The sequence below is a fragment of the Electrophorus electricus genome, chromosome 4 (assembly GCF_041902795.1).
Source record: "Electrophorus electricus isolate QZ-2024a chromosome 4, ASM4190279v1, whole genome shotgun sequence".
NCBI lineage: Eukaryota > Metazoa > Chordata > Actinopteri > Gymnotiformes > Gymnotidae > Electrophorus > Electrophorus electricus.
Genome location: NC_137500.1, coordinates 32,036,202 through 32,062,347, shown reverse-complemented (window position 1 = coordinate 32,062,347; position 26,146 = coordinate 32,036,202). Strand labels below are relative to the sequence as shown.

Genomic DNA, 26,146 nt, shown 5'->3' with positions numbered 1-26,146 from the left:
AGACTAATGAAAACTACATTCACCGCTTCTGTAGCAGTGGCGTACCTGTGTACCTGCTGGAGATCGCGAAGAAAACCATCAGATGCAGAACATCAGCAAAATAAATCCTAAAATAAATCATAAGACTATAAAATTCCCATCATAGCAGTTTTTATATTTTTTTATCATGTGTATATTATGAGCAGCAATGATATATTCTGCAGATTTTTCCTTTTTTTAAAAAATATATAATTTACATAATCCTAAAAGTAACTGTGTGTATCTATATCAGACAGACACGCACAAACACAACATAATCTAGTTCTAAATATCTGATAAAAGTACCTTGGAGAAGAAACAATAAAGCCAGTTTATTTCTGTTTAATGCACAAAATTGCAGACCATCCGATAGGAAAATAAGGTTACTGTTGTAGATACGTTTCAACGCCACTGAAGCAGACATGGTTCGTCAACATGAAACTTCAGCCTGAAAATAATTCACCTTAAAGCTACCATAATGGAGATTTTTTTAAAGAACACATTAGTGAAACTGAAGCCTTTATATCCTTATAGCTATGAGGCAAGTTGCTCAGAAAAAAATAAGGTACCATGACTGTCCTGCCATCGTAATCAGCAAACAAAAAAGAATAATCATCAATGTTGGCTGTATTAACCAATCAGGAAACGTCACTTTAGGGAGGCGGAGCGTGTGATCACTGGGAAGGTGCGGACTCCTTCAGTGTCTGCCGTAGATTTGCAAGAAATATAACATCGATTACAGCTGTTTTAATAGTTGTGCTATAAAAATACATTTAGTTTTCTTTAAATCTAACACCCCCAAAATATAAACGGCATGCAATTTCAGTTAGATTACAAATTTAAGCATTTTTGTAATCCCTTGAAATTACAAGACAACAGTTTAAGCACTATTGCACCAGGCTAACCAATGCTGTAACAGTTCCTTTCTTCAGGTTATGACGTGTTTTACCTCCAGAATAAAGTGTCGATGTAATATAGTAGCACAAGTATATTTTGTTCTGTTTATTCCTAGACATTGGAATAATCTTGTGCAGAAGACCATGCTGGTGTGTGTGTGTATGTGTTTGTGTGTATTAAACCGTCTGTACTACAAACATACGGCATTGAGGGGTTGATCTGGAGTGATCAGAAATGAGATTACCAAACAGAGATTATCAGTTCATGGTCACGCCGTCTATGATGTTTCTCGCGTGAGCCCCCTAGCTCTACATGGATAGACTAAAATTGAGAAAATATGAGATGATTTAAGAAAAAGACGGTAATTTGTTAATCATCAAGTAATAATAAAACAAGAAGTATATTCAGAGAAAAAAACTAAAGACCTCTCTGCCAATTTTACAACCCTCACACGAAGAGAAAAGAAATTAAAGCAAAACAGACAAATAAGAACACGGTGGGAGGTGTTAGACAGGTGGATCGTACCATTTTGGATCGTACCATTCCAATCCCTTGCTTACTAATTAAACCTTAATTTGTGTTCTCTCTGGCTGCTGGTTACTCTCCTTACTGAAGCTCCTCTTCATCCTCCAGAAATGCCGAGGAAGACTCTGCCTGGCCTTTCGCTGTCTTCAGGCCTGTGGTGAGGGAAGGGAGACTGAGACAGAGAGCAGTTTGGGATACTTCCTAGAAACCCGGTATGGTTTGATCTGCTGTCACAGCGGAGTGACATCAGCGGCTGCTGTTGCCGAGGCGATGGCCTAAAGTACCCCCTGGACTGTTTCGTTTCTCTTACACAGAAAAATGTCGCGTCTTTATAAAAAAAAAAAAAAAAAAAAGACGCCCGGTCCTTTTGTCTTCTCACAGATCCCGCTCCTTCTCACACACTACGTAAAGAGGTCTCCACATAGCCATGAGTGAAGACCTTCATCTATTCGTAGACATGTTTCGCTTACATTGTATTAAAATTCCACAACTAACCAAATCTGGCCAAATACACAAATATTGCTGGAACTTTTCCCTAAAGCCCTTAAGTTTAGCCATGCTAATGTAACTAGGCTGAAGGAACGGCAGAGAGCTCCAGTCACTGCTAGACGTGGTTTGGTTAGTTTCCTTCCTGCCTGCTGCTCCTACCACGCTGTTTTTTTTCTTGTTTTGGTTTTATTTTTATTTTAAATGAGCAGCATATTTGTCTTCAGTGAATCTGCCACAGTGTGCAGAGCAAGGATCTGCTTAGGTAGAACATTCGGGTATATGTGGTTCTGGAACTTCGCAGTGGTCATGTGACTAATAACGCGCGTGTGAGCTCCTACCTGCTGAGACAAGTGGCTGATGCTGGTAAGGTGTGTCTTTGCGTCGACGTGGTGTGTGTGCTGGCTCCTCAGATAGCGTGGCCAGTGGGGACTGGGAGCATCTGGGGGGGTAACACTCCTCCTGGCTGGCGTGCTGAATGTCTGATGGTTCTTTACCTGCACAGAGATACACAACAACATGAATCCCAACACTCGCTGCCACAGAGCATCTGCTCTGACCTTTTGGATTCATAGCCCACTTTCTGAAAACCTCTCAGCTACTGGAGAGAAAGTTCAAAGTGGAATTCGCTCTGCTATTTAACAGTGATCACCGTGATAACTCAGAACAGTGACACACGCCTGTGAGGGACATGAGCTCAGTCAGAACAAATGAACACAACCCGACCCGACCCAGACCAACCCAGTCCAAGTTCTGATAACGGTACTGAGAGGTAGAGGAGAATCTGTCATTCACGTCTCTTGGCTGCTTGCGGTCAGTCCTGATGGTGTGACGTGTAGGGGAGTGACATGGTCATGCGGAATGCTGTGATAACGCCTGCTAAGAAACACCACACACTCCACGAGATTTTCTGTTTCAAGCTTGAAAAAAAACACCTTTATTTCTGTCATTCTAGTTGTGTGAACCATCATTACATAAATAAGGTCAGAATTTTTTACAACCCATCTGAATGTGCCAGAAAATATGCTACCAGTATTTTTTTCACACCAGAGATACATTCTTAAATTATTACAAATGTAATATTTTCAAATAAATCACAAATGTGTATACTTTTTTTTGTACGAATTGTCGACAGTTATAAACAAGTATATCGTGAAACCCAAACAGAAGAGGTACAGAATATGTAAGTAAACATGATTGATATGGTTGGCATAGTTTTGAGTAACAGAACAGTGTGAGTATGTACACAGAAAAAAAAAAAAAAAGTTTCTCATAGAAACAAGTTGTGAGGAGCGAGTACAATGATTATGAGGAAAGGAAGCGTGCGGTGCAGTCCTCTGACGGAGAAGGTTATCGCGACACAGTCGAGGGACTGGACAAGCTTTGCGGCTGACACTCTGGTGTCTCTGGTGACCCCTCTGCATGTGAACACACAAAAGAATATGGCAACCAGAATCAAAATAATGATCATTCCCAGAAGAAAGGTAACAGCAAAAGACGGTAAAGGAGAGACAGGAAACAGAGAGAGACTCATCGGCACACAGAGAAACTCTTCAAGACACCTTCATCTATCATCACCCTCGCCATGACGTTAACACACCCCTTTGGTAGAATCAAGTCAAACTTTGCAAATCTTCACAAGTAACCAAAGTTCAAAGTTCCCCCGCCCCATTTGCTAAATTCAATTAAACAGAAAAGGGTTGAGCGGTCCTAATGTTTTAGCAGTCATTAATCTGTGTAGCCAAAGGATTAAGACTCACCCCAGATTACGCTGTAATTCCAAAAGAGGTCAGGCTGTCTAGGACTGTTTATTCTGGACACACTGTTGACATTTTCAGAGGGTTTTAAACGTGGATTGAACTGCTCCTGTGCTAACTTTTCCCATTGAGAGTGAGGGATCTTTAAATTCTGATGGCCTCTGATCTACACTTACCCCCTGCATTACTGCTTCCTGCCTGCCCATCACAACTGACATAAGACTCATTGCCATTTGGCTCTGGACAGTTGTGATTGGCCCATTGGACTGCGTTGCCATAGTGCTGCTCTGTGATTGGACTGGGCGTGTCTGGACTGTCACAGAGCCCCACCTCCAGCTGCTCCTTTTGCTGAAAGTGCTGCTCCACCATCGACTGCAGTTCTGTACTCAGCGCACACACACACACACGCACGCACGCATACACACACATACACACACACATACACACACACACACACACACACATATACACACATATACACACATATACACACATATACACACATATACACACACACACACACACACACATATACACACATACACACACACATACACACACACACACACACACACACACACACACACACACACACACAAGGAAAACAAAGAGCACACCGCCATACAGTGGACAAGGGCTATCAGCATACAAAGTGTATGAAAGTATAAACTGTATTATAAACAAGCCTCTGACACTTCAGATTTATAAAATGTAGATGTCTCTATGAACACAGTGAAATATGATATGCAGGATTAAATGGATAAATAACCAGCTCTCCTGCACACTGCAGAACAGTCCAGTTATTTTGTCCTGTGGTCTCAGAATTTCAGTGAACTATCTGTCCTTGTTTACCAACAGAATCTGATAATTGTGGGGGAAAGTCTACTGTTATCAGAGCCGTCTGCTATCAGGCGCACTGTCGCCATGTTTCAGTATATGCAGCATATATCCTGACTGCAGATCAGCATCATGCGCCAAATTACACAGTAACATGACACTTCTCTCATAGCAGTCTTAGCTGGAAGAGAGAGGGGGTGTGTGTGTATGTGAGTGTGAGTGTGTGTGTATGTGTGACTATGTGTGAGTGTGTGTGTGAGTGAGAGAGAGAGAGAACAGAAAAATGAAAATGAAGGTTTAATATAAACACATCAAAACTGGACTCATTCTGTGAGTCTTCACCAGATAAGTCATGAGCACCTCACTGGAGAGTTGGTCATCATCCTTTTAATGGAGAGTGTTATAGTGTTTAGAGCAAGAAAACATAAAGGGCACAAACTAAAAAATAAAAATATAAATTAATCATTAAAAACAATGTAAAAACAAAGGAGGAGGACGAGAGCGGTAAAGGGGCCGGCTGAATTGGCGCTCACTTTCTTGCCCCTGTATCTCTGCTCTTAGCGAGCCACAGAACCAGTGGATTATAAATAATGGATTATAGTAAACAGGCTCCGCCTCCTCTGTAAGATGGACAGCTTTTAGAGTTTAGAGTGCTGGAGGCCTGGCCGACAGCCCACCTGTAAAGGGAGGGGGGTCGGCACTCTTCTGCTTCCCTCTGCTCAGCTGAGAGCACCTCTTTACACACACCATGGCCTCACGCTACCTGCTCACCTACCAACTCTGCTAAAGTTTAATTAATTCGTTCCACCTGTGAGGCTCTCTTTAGTTCTTCAGTGATTGTAGACAACATCGCCATGACGACAGCATCGACCCTGGCATGCGGGAACCGGGAGTGAGTTTCACGCGGTCAGTCATGTGCGAAACCACCGAGACGTGCAGCAGGGGCATGTTTAAACCAATCACAACGGGTTCCCGTTATCTCACAGAGAATCCACGCCAAATCCAGACGGCACTGAGTGGACATGACTGGTGCTTGGGTGGAGAACTCAGGGCGCTTGGGTGAAGACAGCCCGAGGCGTGTGAGTGGCGTCACGCGTCTTGGATGGGAATGCTGATGCGGCTCTTTACTCTGGAGCTTTCTGCCCTGCTCAGCAGCTAGTGCACCAGGACGATGCGTCTGCGCTCATCGATCGGCTCACCAGGAAATGGCTCCGTCCGTGAGCCTGCGCACGCCTCCACCCACCATCCTCCGTCCACATCCCAGCCATAGGAAAGCCTCTCCATCCAGACATGCCCCACCCCCACTGCTCCCTTAGAGAGAGGAATTGCAAATCCTAGCTCTGTGCTGAGATAGCAAAACAGAGGCCGACGCCCTAAACCTGGGCCCTCGGGGCCGGGCTGACCCACTGAGACCTCAGCCTCGAGGAAGACTCTCCTCAGCCTCGAGGAAGACTCTGCCAGCTCCTAATCACGCAAGCAGACCAGTGCGGGTATGAATACAGATAACACTAGATACAGATAACTCTTATGTGTAGACGAGCAGAGAGCAGGACACAGAGTTTGGAAAGGGTCACCTGTAAAAGTAAAAGCACTTGCTGACAAAATGAGAAAGAAAAAAAAAAAACTTAAAATATTCTTTGACACACAAAAAAAATCTGATTAAATTATTAAATTAAAGGCAAAATATATGTAAGAAGTGAGATAGCACCAGAAGCCCTGGTTGATGCTTTCAGGAAAGAAATTTAAAATGGAAAGTGTAAAGTGCAAAGGGCACACCACACATGAGGTATTCCAGCCACTTCTCTGGCACAGTGTGCGGGCATGACAGATGGCATGGTAGACTGTGGGTCAGTACCCTTCCAGTACTCATGGTGTGGGTCATTAACCCCCCTGGTTGGTTCTGGATTCAGGTATTATTGACACATACAGTGCAAGTGACGGCGCTGCTGCAACTATGTAATCCTGACAACAGGAGCGCAAACACCTACACGTCTCCAAGGATGGTACGTCCCACAAAACCCTGCACGTTAGACTGAATTCATGCTGGATTATGGTCTCCGTCAGTGTTCTGTTTGTGAGGGCAAGTCACAGCTTACGGTCAAGACTGATACCTGTCTGTGAAGCGTCTCTGAGTCTGAGAAAGGCACTATATAAATGTAAATAATAATAATAATCATCATCATCATCATCATCATAACAATAAGTCTGCTTGTCTGACTCCTCAGAAAAGGTGTACTAACTGATGAGTGTAAACAGGTGTGTCAAGGCACCGAAGACTCTCACCTAGGACTCGGACCCTGATTTATGCAATAGGTTTGTTTACAATCAACACGCTATTAAATCTGAATTGATGCACATGTGCGAGATAGATATAGTCTATATGTAGACTATGTATGTAAATATATGTAAATACATATTTACTATATGTAAATGAATGTGCATAGGTAATAGTATTACCAATATCACAATTTTCATTACATACCAATTATAGTAGGCTATGAGGATATAATAGAGCTGAGGTAATTAATAACTCATCAATGAATACTAATTATTGATAAGAAGAGAAATAATTCATAGATGTGCAGTGTGTGGTGTGAACTGCACTGTCTGTGAGTGGATAACTACATGGGGCAGGTGCACCCTGTGTTATGTGATTTTTGTGGTGGAGACACCAGTGATGAGGATGGTGTGGGGGCGGGGCCTAAGCGGGTGTGTGCATTGTTGTTGTCAGTTGTCATGGTTACAGAGACAGTATCAAGGTGGTACAGGCCTGCTGTGATGGGTGTTAGTAAAGGGCTAAATCTCTGACTTCACAACGATTCGATTTGATTGTGATTATCTGGGAAACCTGACTGGACATCATTAAATGTCACATTTTCACCATGTTGCGATTATGCTGATCCGATGATTTTTGTATGATTCAGAGTTCTTTTTAAAAACATATGAAATACACACACACACAAAAGGAAGTGTTTACACAGCAAAACAACACACCAAACTGTTCATTCTTGAGTTAGTGGGTGTTGCAAAATAAGATGAATATTTTAATTTCTCAAAAAATTAATCTGGTTTTGTAAATGATCATATATTTCATTGCATGCTGATTAGAATTTAAGACTCCAAAATCAATGCAATTGAATTTCCATCTTCAGATTGATGCTTTGAGATCATGATGCATTTGTAAGAACGATGATGATGATGATGATGATAATAATAATAAGAAGAAGAGGAAGAAGAAGAAGAAGAAGAAGAAGAAGAAGAAGAAGAAAAGTGTAATGGACTGGAGGGACAGATGGCATAGCTGGCATGGAGACTGTATGTGTTTGCGTGTGTGTACCTCTCATGGTGGGCGGTGTGTAGACACTTGTCTTCCTCTGGGCTGGAGACAGTTGGGCAGACTGGGTCTGGCATGGACAGTGGAAAAGCACAACGTGAGATAGAATCAGGATAACCTTTCACACACACACTCTATTTCAAGAGCTCCGTTCCAAGTAATCGATGAGAAACGCATGAGAGCTCTCTTCATCTCACAGCAGAGTGGAGCAGACCGAACCAGGGCTGAGCTCAGGGTGCACGTGTGGAGGAAGATGGGAGTGTGTGTGTGTGGGGGACCATGTCATGTGATAATGTGATGCGGTCATGTGATGTCTGAGATTGTGATAGGGGAATATGGATCAAAGTGCCACGCTAAAAGGTTAAGTGCAGGCATGTGGGTCTCTTCCTGCAGTTTACGGCAGACAGGAGGTTTCAGTACACACCTCGGCCAGGGTGCTCGTGGTCTGCTTTTCATCTGCTGTAGAGAAAGAGTGAGAGAGAGTTACAGAGAAACAGGGTTTTCAGCATGTGCCTGAAATATAATCTACCGACATTTTTCATCTAATATTTGGTCCAAAATAGACAAAGGAGACAGAACATGAAAAGGGGATGAGTTGTGTTTGGCTGTGTTATCCACGGTTCTATACAGAGGCCTGTCCTTGCTACATTAAAACAATATAGACAGATCATTTCCACCCAGACATGGTCTGAGTGTCAGACTTTCTCTACTGCTCCAAGCCTGTTCGCTCTCCAGAGCCCTTAACATAATGGATGCCATCCCATAATAAGCAGCAGCGGTTGGAGCAGGCAGCTAGCCTCAGCCATGCACGGACCTCTCACGCTCTCCCTCCGCGTGGATACGCACCATACACTGCCTGAGCTCAGAGGGGGAGCGCGCACCGTGACAAAAGGACACAGTGCCTTGGAGAACTAGGCAGAAATATTGTTTAAAAACAGAAACCATTTGAAAGTGTATTTTTCTTAGTTTGTTCAAACATGGAGGAGTGTTTTTCTTATAATGCAGAGATGGGCACAGTGTCTATTTGACTAAACTAGCTGGAAGTGAAAAGGTTACTCGACACACCTTCGGGTATTCTCACTTTCGTCTAAATATACGGGTTTGCACGAGCCCAAGGTCTGTGGTAAATTATGACATTTATTTGAAAAATATTAAGAAATGCATAATATGTTCTGAAATATTTATTACGCAAAGTACCATATTTAACGAGAAAACCATACACACTGCGTTCGTAGACGAATACCTTAATTATTCATTTAAACATTATTACACTTTACTGGCGTCTAGTAAAATATGTTTATGATGCCACTGCATGTACAACGTTCTGTTCTGTTCGTGGTCTGGATGAAGACAAGTTTCGCAGTCCGCAGGCCTTCTCGCAGGCTGACGTCACGCTAGGTCGCAGTGGCCAAGGGAAAACAGGCTCGCCAACGCTCCTTGGACTCTGCGCGAGCAGCAACACGCGCGCTGTTTAGACACGCTCCCCAATGGTCCCGAGCGCACTTCATAATGAGCTCATACCTGAAGTGCAAATAATAATAATAATAATATCCCCACTGAGACTAGAGGAGGGATTACACAGTAACTCAATGTTAGCCAAAGACCTTATTCTGCGTCGGCTTCTGTGCTGCCTCCAACCCAGCAGGCGGGTATTGCACAACGGGAGTTATTAGGCACGGGTTCGGCAGCCAAATCCGTGGGTTCTGAAACAGTGCAGTCCAACCGGCACCGCCAAGCAAGCTCCGGATCCCTCCGCTTCAAACTCCGACGGCCAAGCCGTCTCGAGCTTTCTAAGAGGGAGCTTTGGTGTGACGCACGTTTTCGGACTTTCAGAAAGGTCCCTTTATGGGGCCTCGGCGGCACGCCTTTTCGATGGCAGAGAAATGGCAGTGTCACAAAGAACCGCTTGTCGTGTGAATGGTGTTCTGTGCGTCCGTTCTCCGCCAACGCACGCTCCTACAACAGGCCGACAAGGCACGGTCGCGACAGAGCCAGTTAACCGGCAAACACTGCACAAGCGCGCCGCTGCAACAAGCGTCTAACCGGCCAGGAACCTATGCAAGATAAAGCACGCAATATGCATGCCTGAAACGATTCACGAGCCATTTGGGAAGCCTGGACGGGGGGTTCCAGATTCTGGTGTTTTGTGCATAGTTACAAAACACGGTGGCACGAAGAGGTCGCGAGAGGATTCATCTATAAAGTCCTTCGCAGCGACGCATGGAAGTAAACAAGTGCTTTGTGCATGAAGAGAAGTCCCATTGGCAATAATTATCGAGTGTTCGGTAAGAAATGCCTGGCACCGGAGATGCAGAAATAAACACTTGGAACTTTTTTTTTCTCCCGCATGCTCGCTGAGAATAAGGCCGCGGGATTCTGAATCCAGCGCCTCTCGGCTGGCACGTGGATGGCGGTGCTGGCGCACTTCAGCGTGACGGTTTAGCTGCCGCCCGTAAGATTCGGCGCGTTGACCGCTCCTTATTAACCCAGATCGACCCATTTATTTCTCCCGCGTGGCCAGAAAGAGAATGGACACACGCCATTATTATTCGGCCAAGAGCACCGAAACACAGGGTTAATTAAAAACACTAAAAATTAAACCATTTTTAATTCTTTCCAAAGGTGAAAAAAAATCAGCACACAGCCAAAAAGCGTATTTTCTTTCTTTGTCTTATGTTGTCAAACTCGATGTACTTTTATAACTTCTAAGAAAGGAAGATTTCAGTACATTGTCTTTCGCCCACAATGCGGGCATAATCCCGAGCGCAGGGTGTCCTCGTGCAGTAGTTTTTCTTTTGCCCCTGATGTGAGGGGATCTGTGACTCAGAGCCGTCAGCGGAAGCATACTGCACATGCACTACTGACTGGGTATCTGACCACACAGAGACAGCCACGGGTCAAAGGTTAATGTGTCAAGGTTAATGTGTAATGCTTCTTTCCCTTGTTGCAAAATCACCCAGCACTGAGCACACACACACACACACACATACACACGGAGTTCCTCACAAAGAGCCCACAGACCTTGGACAGTTCAACCAATGATGTAACAAGATTGTTATAAAAATGGCCTTTTTGATTATTCATTGTTGACCTTTACTTAAATGTCAATGCTATGGCAGAACGCTGGCCAGCATCTTTTTTTTTTTTAAGCGCTACCTCCATAAACGACCCTACTCCCTGACCACAGGTCTAGCTGAACCTGAGCTGAGGGGTGTTTCCTCAGGAGTCTGCTGGCACCAGCGCACGGCTGTTTCTCCACTCATCAGTGACTCTTGGGGAGTTCTGCACAGTGACGGGGAATATGGTGTCTTGTGCTTGGGCTGAGTGGACAGGCTCTCGCAGCAACACGGTACCGTCCATATGGTAACGCCATGGGAGGCTGTTTGTTCAGATATGGGCCTGCAGCTCTGCTACCATGTGCATTGTGGGGCACACCTGTCCCCGCCCACATCTAGGCTGCCGCCCACTGAAATCTTTCAACCTGTCACAGCCTGACACAGTCCCCGAAGTCTTTAGTGTTATGCAGGCTTGTAGCCGTGCCGCCAACCCAGAGAACCTTATGAACTTTAGTCTCAGATTCCTGCCCATGACCCCTAACCTTTGAACCCCTCTTAATAGTTTTCATAACACTTCCAATCTTGTCAGTGCTAGACAAAACAACTCAGGAAATAAGATTGCTATCCTACACTAAAGGCTCCCGATATGCTCATGATGACCCTGTCAAGGCTGAACACGCACGTCTAAGCGCCCCTGCAGTGGGTGTCAGATATGAACATCTTGCACATAAACAGGAAGGAACACTGGACAGCACTAGGCTGCTCGCCAAACATAACACGCACCGCACTGCAAAACCCGACCACTTGACATTGTTAGTAGTGTTTTTTAATCTAGAATCCTGGGTAACCTCCATCATTTTTTCTTCACTAACTCGATGTTTTGATGATGATCTCAGCCTGGCTACAGTGTGCAGGACAGGACACTGAGCCGTCTTCCCTCAGACCCCAGGCCAGTGAACTTCAGTCACTGCACATAATTGCTCTGTGAAGGGCTTGATACTTATATGATGTGTAAAATAAGGCAAAGGTGACCACAGTAATCAGACCACTGTAAACACAGTAAACAGACAAAACACACCAAAACAATGGAATGGTCAGGCCATGGAGGAAGAGCTATAACTCGGTACCCTACAGCAGGTACCCTACGGCGTGGTACCCTACGGCACGATACCCACAACACAGTCCCTTCCACATTGCAACAGTCACGACTTATGTGTGAAAGTTGCATGAAAACTTTCTTTGAAAGGAGACTTACTAATCACTGAATACACCAAAACAGCAAATGTAGTTTGGTTTGTAAAAAGACCATTTATAGTGTATTTATTATTATTATTACTAATAATTTATTTGATGTAAATGGGATTACTGAGTCATGGTCACAGTTCTATTAACCTGAGGCCCAGTGAGGTTAAACGTCACAGTTTCTTAGAAGGAAACAGACAGTTCTGCATGTGCTGCGTTAGCCTTGACCCCCATGGACTCGGTAGTCGAGCTGCCCCTCCCCCATGCCCACACACACACACACACTTCAAAGAAAGCCTGGTGTTTTTGTGGGCAGCAGAGCCTTTTGAAACATGTCCCTAATATTACCTGATGCACTGGGGTCGTTATAAATAACGAGTGTTGCTGGAGTGGGTCTCCGCTTGCGTATCTGTGGATTAGAGAGAGTGAGGGAGAGAGTGAGAAGGGAGAGTGAGGAGTGAGAGAGTGAGGTACACAGAGTAAGAGCATGAGAGGCCTTATGGGAGATGATTTTAACAGAGAAATTCTATATAACTGGTAATATATTGATACAACATTGATTTTAAGTCATCTGGACTTGACAGAAGATGTACATCAGGTTCAGTATTAAATCCCAACAACCTACAAAGATATAATGTCCTTCTCATAAGCCAGGCTGTTTTCAGATCAGCCTCAAAACTGAACTAGCAGCACACATCGGTGTCTTCACTACCCTCTCATCAGATCCCAGACCTGTATTCCTGGAGCAGGTCCCTCCCGTCAGTGCATGCAGTGGTCAGTGTTGTTCCCATTTAAGCGAGACCCATAATTGGACATGGCTCTGACGCGGCCCGGTCCAACAGCCCACTAACTCAGCAAAGACAAGACCACTGAGAAGCGCCATAAAACCTGCCCAATTCTACAGAGTCAGCCGTTGTTCTGCGGAGCCTCAACACTTCATACGTTGGGCTGAAGAAGAGCGTACGCATTAGTAACACAACACCCGCAGCCTGATCTGGAGAACAGATGCCACTGTGTTTAATGGACACGAGAAGCCTGAGAGCACACAAAGTTCTCACGAGCCAGCAGTGTTTGTCGGTTCAGCCCTGCACAGGAAGCCTCTCTGCTCTGCATGTATAAGGTTACCGTCGGCCTCACTGGACACCATAACCAACGGGCAGCGCAAGGCAGACGAGCCTGTGTTTCATAACTGATCTGTCAGCTAAGCACTCCGAGTGCCTCAGGACGTCCCCTCCGCAGACAACAATATGCTCGTCTCAGAGAAAGAGGAGACCCCCCCATCCCCCGTGAAGACCCCCCGCTACCACTTATACTCACATGTTCTGCTGCCTGAGGGTCCAGATGGCTCTGAAAAGGTGGCACAGCAAACTGGATCTTCTTGGGACTGTTGGGCTCCATGTTCAGGGTTAGCAAACAGGCGCAGAGGGAGAGAGCGAGAGAGAGAGAGAGAGAGAGAGAGAGAGAGCGTGTGGGGGAGAGGAAGAGAGGACGAGAGTGAGAGAGAGAGCGCGAGAGAGCGTGTGGGGGAGAGGAAGAGCGTGAGGACAAAGAACAGCTGTGTGGTGCGTCCCAGGGCAGCTGTAGGCAGGTTCAGCACTGACCCACCTCCGTACGAACTCCACTTAAGAGTCTCTGTCCTGGATCTCCCACCTTCTCTTGTTCCACCACGCACAGGGAGAGAGGGAAGGAAGGAGAGAGAGAGAGAAAGAGAGAGAGAGGGAGAGAAAAATGCCTTAAGCAGGGGGTTAGTCCAGTCCAGCTCTGCCCATGTCCTCTCCAGTCATCCAGCACAGAGACAAAATCACCTCACTTCCAGTATTGTCCAGCAAACCCCTGTCCTGTGCTGGGACTCCCTGTGTCCTGTTCCCCGGATGTTCTGTAAGAGCAGTGTGTGTGTGTGTGTGGCCTCAAACAGCTGATGTGCAGACTCCACCCTCAGCAGTATTAGTGAGTCTCTAAGCAGAGCAATATAACCCCCCCGGCCAGACGTGCTGATGTGAGCTATGTTATTGATGACCCAAGTTCACAAAGCACGCTGCGTTTTTCCCCTTCTGCTCACCCCGTGCCTGGATTTGATTTCCTGGACAAAGGCAGAGGGTTGAGATGAGAGCAGCTTTGCTGTGATAACACATTACATCCTCGATCACTCTGACACATCATTTATGGTTTTTTAATTATTCAGGTTTTCAGGGGCAAGGAGTCCAAATCCATCCTAAAACAGCAAGATTATTTTTAGGTGCTTCCAGCCAGTTTTTGGAGGTGTGACTGCACAGATATAAAAATTCAGAACAGACGAACTGAGAACTAAGACTATCGACTGAAAAGCTTATAACAAACAGAAGCAGTCTAATGCTCATATAGTAAAAAAAAAAAAACCCAAACATGACATAAAACAACAAAGTGTTACCTGAATCTATACACATATCGCTGAGTAATGTACATTTACAAAATTATTTCAAGAAAACTGCTGGAGTAAACGTGATCCCCCTCATCTTGGTTAGGACGCATTCCAATTCAGCCATTTATTTTGGCTGCTGGCCGCCTGCCACTCAGCGCGTCTCTATCGACCCCCCTGTCGCCGTGCAGGTTATTAGCAGCAAACCCAAACAAGACCCGTAATAAGGAGAAAGAAAGTCTTTAAATTATGTAATGTTACATGAAGCATACAGCATTCAATTAAAACTTGAAAAGGGCAAAATGTTGAGCCTGCAACATAAATATCAGATTGTTATCTTCTATATTCTGAAGGTAATATTGATTAAATATGTTTTGTCAATAGCAGGTGCATTAGCAGAAGTGGGTGTAGCATTAATCTAGAACTGGACAGGCAATTCTAGATCACAGCAGATAACTGTGCGTAAGTGCACCAGGGCGCCAGTTTCACGTCACTAAGGACTTAGCAAACAGCCTTGTAGGATCAAGTCTTAAAGGCAACACTGGGGAGACTGTAGCCAGGTGAGTTTAGTTTCCAGTCCCATGGAACCTTCCGGCTCTGGTCTGCTGAGGTCTCGGGGGTGCGGGTAGACTGTGGCCAGGTGAGGTGGACTGTGATTGGAACTGAATTTCTCAGGCTTGATCATTTACAGGTTTTAAAAAAAACCTCCTGGTGAAGGGTTCAACATCCCAACTTTGAAGCACTTAACGCTACGACGCGCTCCAAGGTTCATCCAGATATAAGGACATGTAGGGTTATGGGTAGCGCACAACCAACACAGCGTTTCCCAGTCCTGGTCCTGAACACTAACCCTAAACCTAACTGACCGAACCCTAAACATCCCAACCACATCGCTTCCTCTGGGTGGTGGAAAACTCTGCAGGGTTTAAACCTCCAGGAAGTCGTCACACTTACTACGCTGTGGAACCCGGTCACGTGAGCCCCCCGAGATCAGAATGTGGTGGATTTGAAGAGTTTAGGCGGTTTTACAGATGATAAATGGTGTTTGCAAACACAGTCCTGTTCAAGGAGGAGGTGACCAGCAGACTTGTCCTGCTCTTTAAAGCCCACTGTTGTCCCCGTCCTTACACATTTCCCCAACAACATTCGCTGTGGTTCTCTCAGAAGTGCTCTCTCCCCGCACTTCACCCAGTTGGGACCCTTCTTTATTCCATTCAGCTTCCAGTTTCGGAGCCCAGTACCCATGTTCCCTTTTATAAGGCTGTGAAGCCATCCTCCGTCCGTCACCGTGGTAACGCAATGCCCAGCGCCCACGAGTGCGGGAACGGCAGCGACTGAGAGGACCGCAGCGTTAGCTTGTGCTAGGTTGGGCCCCCAGACAGGTTTGGATACCCTCACAGCGCAGCACACGTCCAGCAAGTCAGACTCAGACATTTGTGCTGCTTTGTGACATCTGTTGTAAAAAGCGCTACATAAATAAATTTGATTTGACTACATCATCAACACATCCATCACAGCTAGTCTGTCACTAGAACCACTCGGAGGGATATATGTGACGCTGCAAAAAGCCAAACAGCCCTGTCAGAGTGCATCAGCGAGTTTTTACAAAAACCAAGCTGAGAAAGACAATTGCATGGCTGTACTGCCGTGAGCTGTGTGAGGAACCAGCACTGCTGCTGGGTGGGACTCGTCAGACAGAAACCTGATAGCTCTGGCACTCACTGACTCCTCACTGGTAAACAAGACAATTTTCTCCACAAAGCCTTCAGTTCACCTCAGGAAAACAGCACAATCTTTCTGCTGCTGTATTACACCCACACTCTCTCCGTTTCTCTCTCTCACTCACACATACACACACACACAGCGTGCACAAGCCGACTGATTATCAGCAGAGATTATAATTTTTATTATGCAGTGTTCGTTAACTGCATCAAGGCATTTTGGTTTATGCACAGTAGCCCTCAGTGTGTCCCTCTGACGTGTTTTATGCACGACCTGATCACTTAGTTTGTGGCCAGAAGACACACAAATGCATGCTCACGACATCAAATCCCACAGCCAGTTTTACCCACAATCCCACAGACAGAGCCACAATGGCTGCTCTCACTGGCAGAGGCACGTTTCCATGGTGATGGCCAGCCAGATTAAGTTTCAGCAGGGTGTAATTATTTTTATCACTTATCTTTAGACAGCATGGTAGAACACCTTCAGGAGTAACACGCTCATCTTTTCTGTTTAAAAACATGATTTAGCCATGATCATGAATTTGTGAATATATTTTCACATCTAATTAATCAAAGCTATTAAAATTACTTTTCAAACAACAAAAATACAATTTATTTCCTTCACAACCTGTAAATCTGGTCCTTAAATATTGTCCACTGTTAGCTTGTGCATTAAAAGCTCTGTCGTTGGTGGTAAGTATGCCTCAGTTACAGTTCTGTGCCAAGCCTGTTAGAGATGAGAAGACCACGCCTCCTTTTTGTATGAGCACAGTCATACCTGTGCAGGAACCACAATGTCCCATCTTACGGATGCTGACAACACAACATCCAAACATTCCAGAATCCAGAACCTGGAAACAGAAGTGTATGAACGCCAGCAAACCACCACTGAACACAAAATGAACCACAGTCATCTATGTATTCAAAATAAATAAATCTTTATTAAGGACAAATTTTTAATCAGAGAAAAATCCCTCATGCAATCCATATGAGAAGTTATTATGTCCCCTAAAAATGTAGTCATGTGAATCAATTAGTATTACAACTCATTAAGGCCCCAGAGAAGGAAGCTGTACAAGCCTGGTTCGGACGTCACACCTCAAACACTATTCACAAAACACAACACACTCGACTTAGGAAGGTGTTCTCTTTAGATTCAAAATGCTAGAATCTTGACCAAGTTGTGGGTGTTTTGCTTTAATAATAATAACGAGAGCGAGAGGGCCCAATCTTACAGGACGGGGGAGAGAAGAGAACTAGTCACTCAGCCAGGAGCAGGGCGAGCTCATAGCATTTGTAAAGGTCTCTTGACAACATCTAACGGCATCTGTCATTTTTTTTAGTTTTTTCTCCCTCTATAAAGTGGCAGTCGTATAAACAGCAGTTGTGACTGATCTGTTCAAGTTGAAAACGTGAAACGTATTGCACGGTTAGTACCTCACAGAGGCTGCGTTAGAAGACAGATTACAGTAGACGATTTTCACACACGTGTATCCACACAAATACACACGCTTACGCACAGGCCAGGACACACGAATATTTGTACACACCCACACGCACCCAAAGTGACATACAGACACACCCACACAATATGGATACACCCCCGACACACACAGACATACACATTTTCACCCTCACCCACAACGCAATCAAGCGTGGCCACATTCACCGTACCAAACACACAAACAGACACTCAACTTAAATACAGCCAAGAAATTACAGGAGGAAACTTTCATCGAGGCAGGAAGGTACCATAGAAACGTGCGGGATTCCTGTGCTAAGAACAGGAAAACTGGGATCAGGGAAAGAGTTTTCCCTGGAGCAGGACCGAATGTCATTCTGGAACTGTTAAGAGGACGCAAAAACTGTGATACTGAGAAAAGGTGAAGTCGGGCAGAGCAGGTGGGTGGACGCAGCCTATTCTAGTCAAGCTCATCACAGAAGGTGCAGGGCAGTAGTATCCGGATGGGCAGGTGTGTCCCGTAGTGGGTGGAGCAGGTGTATCCACTGTTGCCACTGGAGTAGTGGGTACAAGCCCAAGAACTGGGCTAGATGGAGAAGGTGGATGTTTGCTTGGCAGATGGAGTCCGGTTCAGCTCCGCGGACACACCTGGTCAGCACTGATGTCAGGTCTGATGTCCTCACTGCAGTGCCGGGCTGAACAAGAGTGGGTGCAGCAAGTATTGCTGCAGTAGTGTCTGATGGAGTCAAGGGGCGCTGTTGAGCTGACTGCAGTGCACGGCTTCACCGGTGTTCACTCAGACTTCAGTGTCATGGCTTCTTGTCTTGGGCTGCATAGGCAAGACCACCACTCACTCAAAATAACGACAGACCTAAATAAATCAAACAGACCTAAATCAGTCCACCAGACCTAAATAATCAACAGACCTAAATAAACAGGTGTTTGTTTTAGGTATTTAGATGCATCATGATGCAGCTCAGGTTTCTCAAGCACCCTGTGGGGGAACTGCACGCCGCCTGCACACTGGGACTGCCTTCAGGGACAAACAGGAGAGAGGACGTCAGTGTGGGCTAGGTAAGCTCACCGCACTGCTCACGGTCCAGGTCACGCCGGAGGCTCCCTTGCTGGTACAGGAGATCGCCGTGGCGACACGGCAGCCAACAGCTCATTCAAAATCTCCTGCCTGATCTCCTCAGCAAGGTTCTGCTTGATCTGAGAGCAACAGAGACAATACAGAGACAGACAGTCACCATACAGCAGAGCCTGGGGACGTTACAACACAGGACATGAAGCAGAGCCTGGGGATGTTACATTACAATTTTATATTATATATATATATATATATATATATATATATATATATATATATATATATATATATATATATATATATATATATATATATATATATATATATACATACATACATACACACACACACACACACACACACACACACACACCATTTTTCTTCTATAAATACAATGTAGTTGTATTGTAAACCCTATCAAAAATGTAAATCTAACATTATAATGTATGTATATGCATGTATAGTGTATGTATACATTTTTTGGATTTTTGAAATTTGAAAATACATTTACATACTGATTAATTACACCATGAATTCTACTGTTTATGTAAAAGTACAACTGTATTCTAAAAGTGATGATAAATGTGTAGAACAGGATTAGAAAGGAAATCAGATGATGAGGGAGGGAGAACACCACCACCACGACCAGACCGGTGCCATCCCAGTAAGACCAGTGTACTGGAAGAGCACATACAGAGAGAGAAGCGATGTACACTACAGGTTATAAAAAGCTTCATTTATAAAGAGAAAAAGAGAGAGAGATGAAGTCTCTCACTGTACAGAGATAGGACACACGCCAGGGACACACGTGACACTATGAAGGCCTCAACACCAGCCAGAGATGTAGCTCTAGTTCAGATGTTCTCCAAGGCTGGAGAACGTTCGGGAACACCACGCTGAGCTCTCTAATCAGCCTGGTGAACGATGTTTCGTGAGGTCGCGTGCCAAATGTTACTGGATCATAACGTCCATCATAAAAGTGTGAGACACAGACCCTGTTGCTCAGTCAAAGCTGCACCATGACAGACACCAGGAACACTGATGGCAGAATCCGATTGTTGGATTCTGACATGACTGACATCATTAAGGTCGCCGCCCTCACCTCTGCGATGATCTGCTGCAGATGAGCATTTCCACCTCCTGCCGTGCCACCTCCTCTTGGCTCCTGGGGGAGGCGCAGTTCCCCGGTCCCCTGGCTTGTGTCCGGACCTGGGCTGTCTGTTGGTGCGTGCTCGTGGGTCTCCGCTCCAGGGCGCGGAGGGACGACAGGGGTGAGGCTGATACTTGAGCGGTACATGCCTCCTCTCGCCGGGGAAGGAGAGCAGCAGGTGGGGGGCCGGCTGGCTGTCGGTGGGCTGGGAGCCCTGGACGAGCGGCCGGAGATGGGAGAGCCAACAGCACTGATGGGGGCATCATAAATCAGCTGGGACTGAAGAGACAGCTGCTCCTGTAGGAGATCACATACCTGTAGAGACACACACACACACACAGACGAGAGGTGAGAGGAATACAAGACTACCCCGACAGGCCTAGAGAGAATGCAGGGGAGGTATGATAAAGACGTGTGTGAGTGCATGTGTGTGATTGACTCACTGGTTCCATGGCCCTGAGAGCAGAGGAACTGGATAGACTGTCTATGCTGTGGCCCCTGGTCATACTCTGAAAGGACACACACACACACACACACACACACACACACACACAGAAACGAACACTAAAAAAAAAAAAAATCTCCAGCCATTCTAACATACCTGTAAGCAGTTGTTTCACAATTAATCAATCATTTACTCTTCTGATATATAAACAAAAGCATAAAAAAAAGAAAAGAAAAACAGAAAACAGTAAAACCTGTTTTTCAGCCCTGGGCCTTGCTAATGGATCGAGGGTTGATACGTGCAGGTGTAACTGCAGACACTGACCAGTGGGTGGCGGCAGAGACGGCTGTGTTGGGCGGAGAACAACTGGTCCTTGATGCTGAGGAATCGGTCTTCCAGCTGCAGTTCCAACTCCTGGAGCTCCTGCCGCACCGCAGCACGCAGCCTCTGGAGCTGCTCCGCCTCCCGCCTGACCCACAAAAACAAACAAACAAACCATAGAAGCAAAAAAGGGGCAAAAAGAAACATGTCAACACCAGGAAAGAAAAAAAAAAAAAAAACTTCCAAAAGTGTTTAAAAACAAAACAAAACAAACAAAAAAACAGGAAACATTCATACATATTCTTATAACCAAACTGATACTTGACGATTTCACTACTACAGAACAAACAGTGGTCAGACAACACCAAAAACTATTAGCCAGACAGACATTTAAATAAGTGGACAGTGGAAATAAAAGGGGTTCTCCAATTTCATTAAGGTAAAGTTGCTTTCCAATATAAAACCCAGAACTGGTGACATTTTCCCACAATCCTGCTGGAATTTTTTTTCCCCATATTGGTAGGCCACTGCATTAACACTGCGAAGAATGTATGTGATGAGATATTCCTAGAAAATCTGGGGGTCAGGGGCGGGGCTGGAGGCGTGGCTTCACCTCTCTTCAGGGCTGAGGTGCTGGTAGACCATGGCCTGTTGTCTCATCAGTGTCAGCTCCAGCTCCATCATCTGAGTCCTGAACACGTTCAGACTCTGGCGACGCATCTGCAGTTCCTACGGCAACCGAGCGGATACAAAAGCAATGAGGGCCGAGGGTAACTAAGGTAACAGACATTCTGAGGGAGTGCCCTGCAGGTGAGACAGAGGCAACGCACCTCGTAGGGTTGCTGGGGGCTCTGCGGGGCTGAACTCCTGCTGCCCCGCGGCATTGTGGGACTCTGGAAACCCAACGAGCAAACAAGACACATTAGCCTGCAGCTGCACGCAAACAGATCACATCTGTAGGGCACTTAGAGACATGCTGAGTCAGCGTGGTCATTTGCTTTTAGGGAGCTACTACCAGGAAACCAGGAAAAACTTCATCAGTCCTGCGGTAGAATTAAAACAAGATGGAGGGCAACCACCCAGGTCAGCTGATCATCGACTGTAGCAGAGTATAGCAGACTAACAGACTGTAGTAGACTGTAACAGATTGTAGCAAACTAACAGACTATAACAGACTGTAGTGGCTGAGTGCATGTGTGAAGCTACAGAGAGCCATCTTCTGGCTATTTATAACACAAAAATGTTAATTCTGCAAACAACCAATGAAAGTTCAGTTAAGCAAACAGAACAATGCATCCTATTTTTTTTCTTTTCAAACTTCATCCACTATTGCTTACATTACAGACAAATGTCCCATTAATGGTACAGGGTTTCCTAATCCACACCAGTAATCCAGGGACACTCACAGTCCACATTTTCAGTCCATCCCACATCCTACAACACCTGAACCCTACCACACAGCAGACACCCGATGCAGGGGGATGGCTGAAAAACGTAGGACTGGCTTAACCCACGATAGCCCATCGATGTGAATGCCGCCGCGCACTGAAGCCCTGCCCTTCCCGGAGAGAGCTTTCAGGTGAGCTCACCTGGCCGAGGCTCTGCACGGTGTCTCGGATGTCATGCAGGACTCGCCGGAGCTGCATTTCCGTGCTGCCCATCGCAGGGGTGGGAGTCATGGAGGGAGGCAACAGGGAGGAGGGACGGTCAAAGGGGGCATGATACTGGTGCCCGTACATCGTGATTGGGTAGTGAGGATAGGGGGCGGTGTGGGAGTAAGCGACAGGCATTTGAGGGTGGTATGGACCACTCTGCATGTTGAAGCCATAGGGGGCGTTCTGAGGGAGAGAATGGGGCGGGGCTAAGCCGCTGTAGGGTACACTGAGTGGGTGGGAATAAGGCAAGTGTGTCTGGGAGTAAGGCACGCCCTGAGGGGCTGTGTGTAGTATATGGGGGAACGGCGGGTTCTGGGGCAGAGTGCATGGGGCGGTGTGTGTGTGGGTATAAGGGTCGTCGACAGGGCCTGGGGTGTGGGCGTAACGGGGGGCTTTAACTCCTCTGTGGGCGGGAGCGTTGCCGACCTCGCCGATATAATTGGCAGAGTGGTGGTGGGCAGATTGAGGGAGGAGAGGGTGTGGCCTCGACGTAGGCTGGCTCAGATCAGGAACGCTGCAGGTGCTCCACAAGGGGGCTTCGGCCAGACGGCCCCCCGACCAGTCAGCGGGGGCGCTGTAGAGAGAGCTGGCTGACCGCGTCAGCTGCTGGGGGACGTTTAAGGGGTAGGGGGGCACAGCACTGCCTCCGTCAGTCTGCGTCTCCGGGGGCTGGGCAAATGCGTTTCTGTCCGGTGTGGGGTTGATGAGGAGCGTGGACCTGCATCTTGGCTGCGGCTCATCTTCGTCTCCCTTAGCGACGGAGCCGTCCGCCTCCTCTTTCTCTTCGTAGCGGTACTTGTACGTGTGAGGGTAATGTCTGACCACACCCTGACCCAGGCGGATGTGCACGGACGACACCACCCGGTTCAGGCTGACCCACGAGTTGGGGAGGGAGCTGGACCTCTGGAGCGGGTATCTCTCATGTGCCTCCGCGTCTCGCAGTAGGTCTCGCGTCCGGAACCACAGCCGGCCGGTCCGCTCCTCGCACGCCGAGGGTGCCCTCTGCTGGGCGCGGAGCAGGGCGCCCTGGAGCCTGTCTGAGGCGCTGAGAGACAGCTCTCCACCCAACTCAGACGCCACACCATGATCGGAGCCCCGCTCCGGTGAGGGGCTTTGTTCCATGGCGGAATCACACTCCGCCACTGGGCCCAGCGTCGTGGAGGAACTGGACGGCGACGACGGATTCGTCTCGGACGCAGAACCGAGCATGTCTGGCAAGTCCCAGCTCGCGACTGCAGGGGGCACCAAGTCTCCGGCGGACCCGGAAGCAGGCACCACTTGGTCGACGCACTGAGCTGCCTCCTCGTGAACTCTGGCCAGGCCGCAGCGGCCCGTGCTGGGCTGCGGGAGCTCCTCCTGCAGGGTCTCGTACGCTGGGTGGTCCAGGACCAGGGGCGAGGAGAGCCCACCAGCAGCGCCTGTCACCGTCGTCTCACTGTCGCAGCTGTCTGTGCTCTCCTGGACCTGCCACAGGGTTAGTGCGCCAGTTATCCTTATACTTAATATTTCCATCATAATGTATGTACACAGACACACACACACACACACACACACAGACACACAGGGTGCTGTCTTTTTTTTTCTTTCCCCCAATTCTTCACACCTTCCTGACATTTCACCCAGGTATACGGGTACATGACAGAAGGTGGGGGGTTGCATTTTTTGTTTTGCTGACGTCTTGCATGAATCATACATTCAGCGACACTGACACTGCTGCCATGGATACCAACAAATCAGTGGGCTGAACGGAGGTGCTGGTTTGGTTAAAATCATGTGACCAATAACCAGCTTTAGTAGTCTGAAGACGTCATCGAAGATGAAGGCCCGCGAGGTGATACGGTCACGACTCCGAATGCAGTCGTATTTAGTTGATTAGCTCGTAGTCCTACAGTACAGCCAATTTGAGCAAAACGTCATTAACTATCATGTACTGCAGAAGTGTCTTAGAGAAAATGGGTTCAACAGTGTGAAGGTCGAGTGCTAGGGTTTCATCTCCTGGTTGTGGCAGAACACACAATATAATCTCCCCAAGGAAATGAGAGAACGCAGACCAACCTAGACGACCCACCTAACAGCCGCAAAATTTAAACACACCAGGACACGCTCAGAAATGCTAAATGCGATTTTCGCACATGAGTGGTCACCACAAGCCTGTTATTTCTTTTTACCTCCAAGGAATTCTTGTTGTCAAAATTCCCTACTGTAATAACTGAACTTTATGTATTTTTCAGTTATTTACATTTAATGTTGTTCACAAGTGTTCTCAATAGAGAATGAAAGTTAAATTTAGGGAAAGCAAGCATTCAGTTAAAGGTGCCTGGACAAACCCAAAAACAGTTATGGACAGAGGCCCCTTTGCACCCATTTCCCACCAGTACACTGCCCTCTGGTGGCATGTGCTGTGCACTACATCATCTCTAAACAGCCATAAATACCCATAAACAGTACTGAAATCAACACCCTAATGAGTACGCATTTAAAATATAAAATTATCGTTATAAAAGCTTCATGAATAAAGTAAATATAAAAATAATATGGTAATATGGTGTAGGGTAGGAAAACTGTTCAAACTTGACAATTCCATGATCCCAGTACAAGAGTCACAGCAGCTGAACAGTACAAGCACCACTCGGAGCGTGTTCGGAGGGAGCAAGATGAGGACTGAGGCAGCGTGACTAAAGCAGTCTACAGAAGACACACACTCCAATCCACTCATGGCCAGACACACACACACACACACACACACACACACACACACACACACACACACACACCTTCAGATAATTAGCAAAGATGTCTGTTGATGGTTCCTCTGCAAACCCACTGCTGTCTGACTGTTGACTAGTCGTCCTCAGCATGTGCTCTGAAAACAAAGTGAGATGAAGAGAGGGATTGGGAGAGAGAGAGAGAGTCAGATTGGACAGTGCAACTGATATGAGAAGCACTGATATGAGAAGCACTTTTTTATATTACTTTTTTTATATTACATATAAAAGACACCAAGTCATTTTGACTCATGTAAACCAATTAAAATCCCAGCAGTTATTTAACACTAACATGCGCTGTTCTGTGCTTTTATTCACAATAGCATCTTAGAGAAGGTGATGGCACAAGGCAAGTTCGGGCTGGTATCTGGTGTCTACCACTAGAGGGCAGTCAAATGCCACTGTTTAAGCAAACGTTGAGCTCTTCTACACCTCCTGAGGTATGAGGGCAATAAGTCACGCAATAAGCTACACAGCTTGTGTAACACTTCAGTTAAGGAGTCTGGAGAGTCTGAGGAGGAATTCAGATAGCCTGAAGAGCACGCCTGACCAAGTTTAGGAACTTCGACCCTCAACAGGTCAGGCTAATTCAGATCACCAGACTGAAGAGAAGCTCTCTTCTCAAGGCAGTTAAGCGTCTGACTTCAGGCCAGTCTCAAATTGATTCAGCTCTTCTCAGAAACAACTTTAGGAAGAACATTTCAACATTTTCTGTCCAGGACTGTTAGTCATGAAGACTGAAAACACATACCCCCAAATCCTGGTGCCATGCACCGCGCTAGTTTCGTGTTTAGCGTTTTCCTGCTCTAAAACATCCTTTTTAAACTCACAAAGGACTGATTAATTAACTAATGATTTGCATTTAGTTTGGACCAGGGAAAATTATGAGATCAACATCAACAAAAAAAAACAAAACCGCAATGCAGGCATGCTCTACGGCCAGCAGAGGGTGAGAGTGTACACGTGACTATGCTGTAAAAGGTTTTC

General features: G+C 46.3%; 2 protein-coding genes across 12 annotated transcripts in view; both read right to left on the bottom strand.

Moving 5' to 3' along the window:
• Positions 1–331: 331 nt before the first annotated feature.
• On the bottom strand, positions 332–14,083 carry ppp1r1c (protein phosphatase 1, regulatory (inhibitor) subunit 1C). Of its 5 annotated transcripts, none has more exons than XM_081713318.1 (6): positions 13,470–14,056; positions 12,501–12,561; positions 8,279–8,310; positions 7,858–7,924; positions 2,268–2,423; positions 332–1,592 (listed from the first exon to the last, which is right to left on the bottom strand). In XM_081713318.1, the coding sequence occupies exons 1-6, from the start codon at positions 13,548–13,550 to the stop codon at positions 1,522–1,524; spliced, it is 468 nt and encodes a 155-aa protein (XP_081569444.1). In that variant the 5' UTR covers positions 13,551–14,056; the 3' UTR covers positions 332–1,521. The 5 variants fall into 5 exon arrangements, with proteins under 5 accessions (XP_081569444.1, XP_026878308.3, XP_081569442.1 ...); XM_027022507.3 differs by having other exon boundaries at positions 8,279–8,313; positions 13,470–14,049; XM_081713316.1 differs by lacking the exons at positions 332–1,592; positions 2,268–2,423 and adding exons at positions 2,596–3,344; positions 4,014–4,063 and having other exon boundaries at positions 13,470–14,083.
• Positions 14,084–17,188: 3,105 nt separating this feature from the next.
• Positions 17,189–26,146, bottom strand: part of itprid2 (ITPR interacting domain containing 2) — a 28,402-nt gene continuing 19,444 nt past the window's right edge. For 6 of the 7 annotated variants that reach the window (XM_035523906.2, XM_035523905.2, XM_081713314.1 and 3 more), the window contains 9 exons: positions 25,169–25,257; positions 22,329–23,858; positions 21,570–21,632; positions 21,353–21,468; positions 20,743–20,887; positions 20,417–20,482; positions 19,926–20,288; positions 18,818–18,945; positions 17,189–18,604 (listed from right to left, as the gene is read on the bottom strand). In XM_035523906.2, the coding sequence (XP_035379799.2) occupies positions 18,838–18,945; positions 19,926–20,288; positions 20,417–20,482; positions 20,743–20,887; positions 21,353–21,468; positions 21,570–21,632; positions 22,329–23,858; positions 25,169–25,257 (2,480 nt within the window). In that variant the 3' untranslated portion in view covers positions 17,189–18,604; positions 18,818–18,837. The remainder of the gene's footprint in view (positions 18,605–18,817; positions 18,946–19,925; positions 20,289–20,416; positions 20,483–20,742; positions 20,888–21,352; positions 21,469–21,569; positions 21,633–22,328; positions 23,859–25,168; positions 25,258–26,146) is intronic. The other variant, XM_035523904.2, reaches the window with a different exon arrangement.

Bases quoted from the DNA above. Each gene is read 5' to 3' on its own strand.
- ppp1r1c (XM_081713315.1), bottom strand. From the start codon at position 13,550: ATGGAGCCCAACAGTCCCAAGAAGATCCAGTTTGCTGTGCCACCTTTT. The intron at 8,314-12,500 runs GTAATATTAGGG...CTTTCTCTACAG, and splicing joins TAACGACCCCAGTGCATCAG to CAGATGAAAAGCAGACCACG. The intron at 7,925-8,278 runs GTGTGTACTGAA...TGTCCATGCCAG, and splicing joins CCACGAGCACCCTGGCCGAG to ACCCAGTCTGCCCAACTGTC.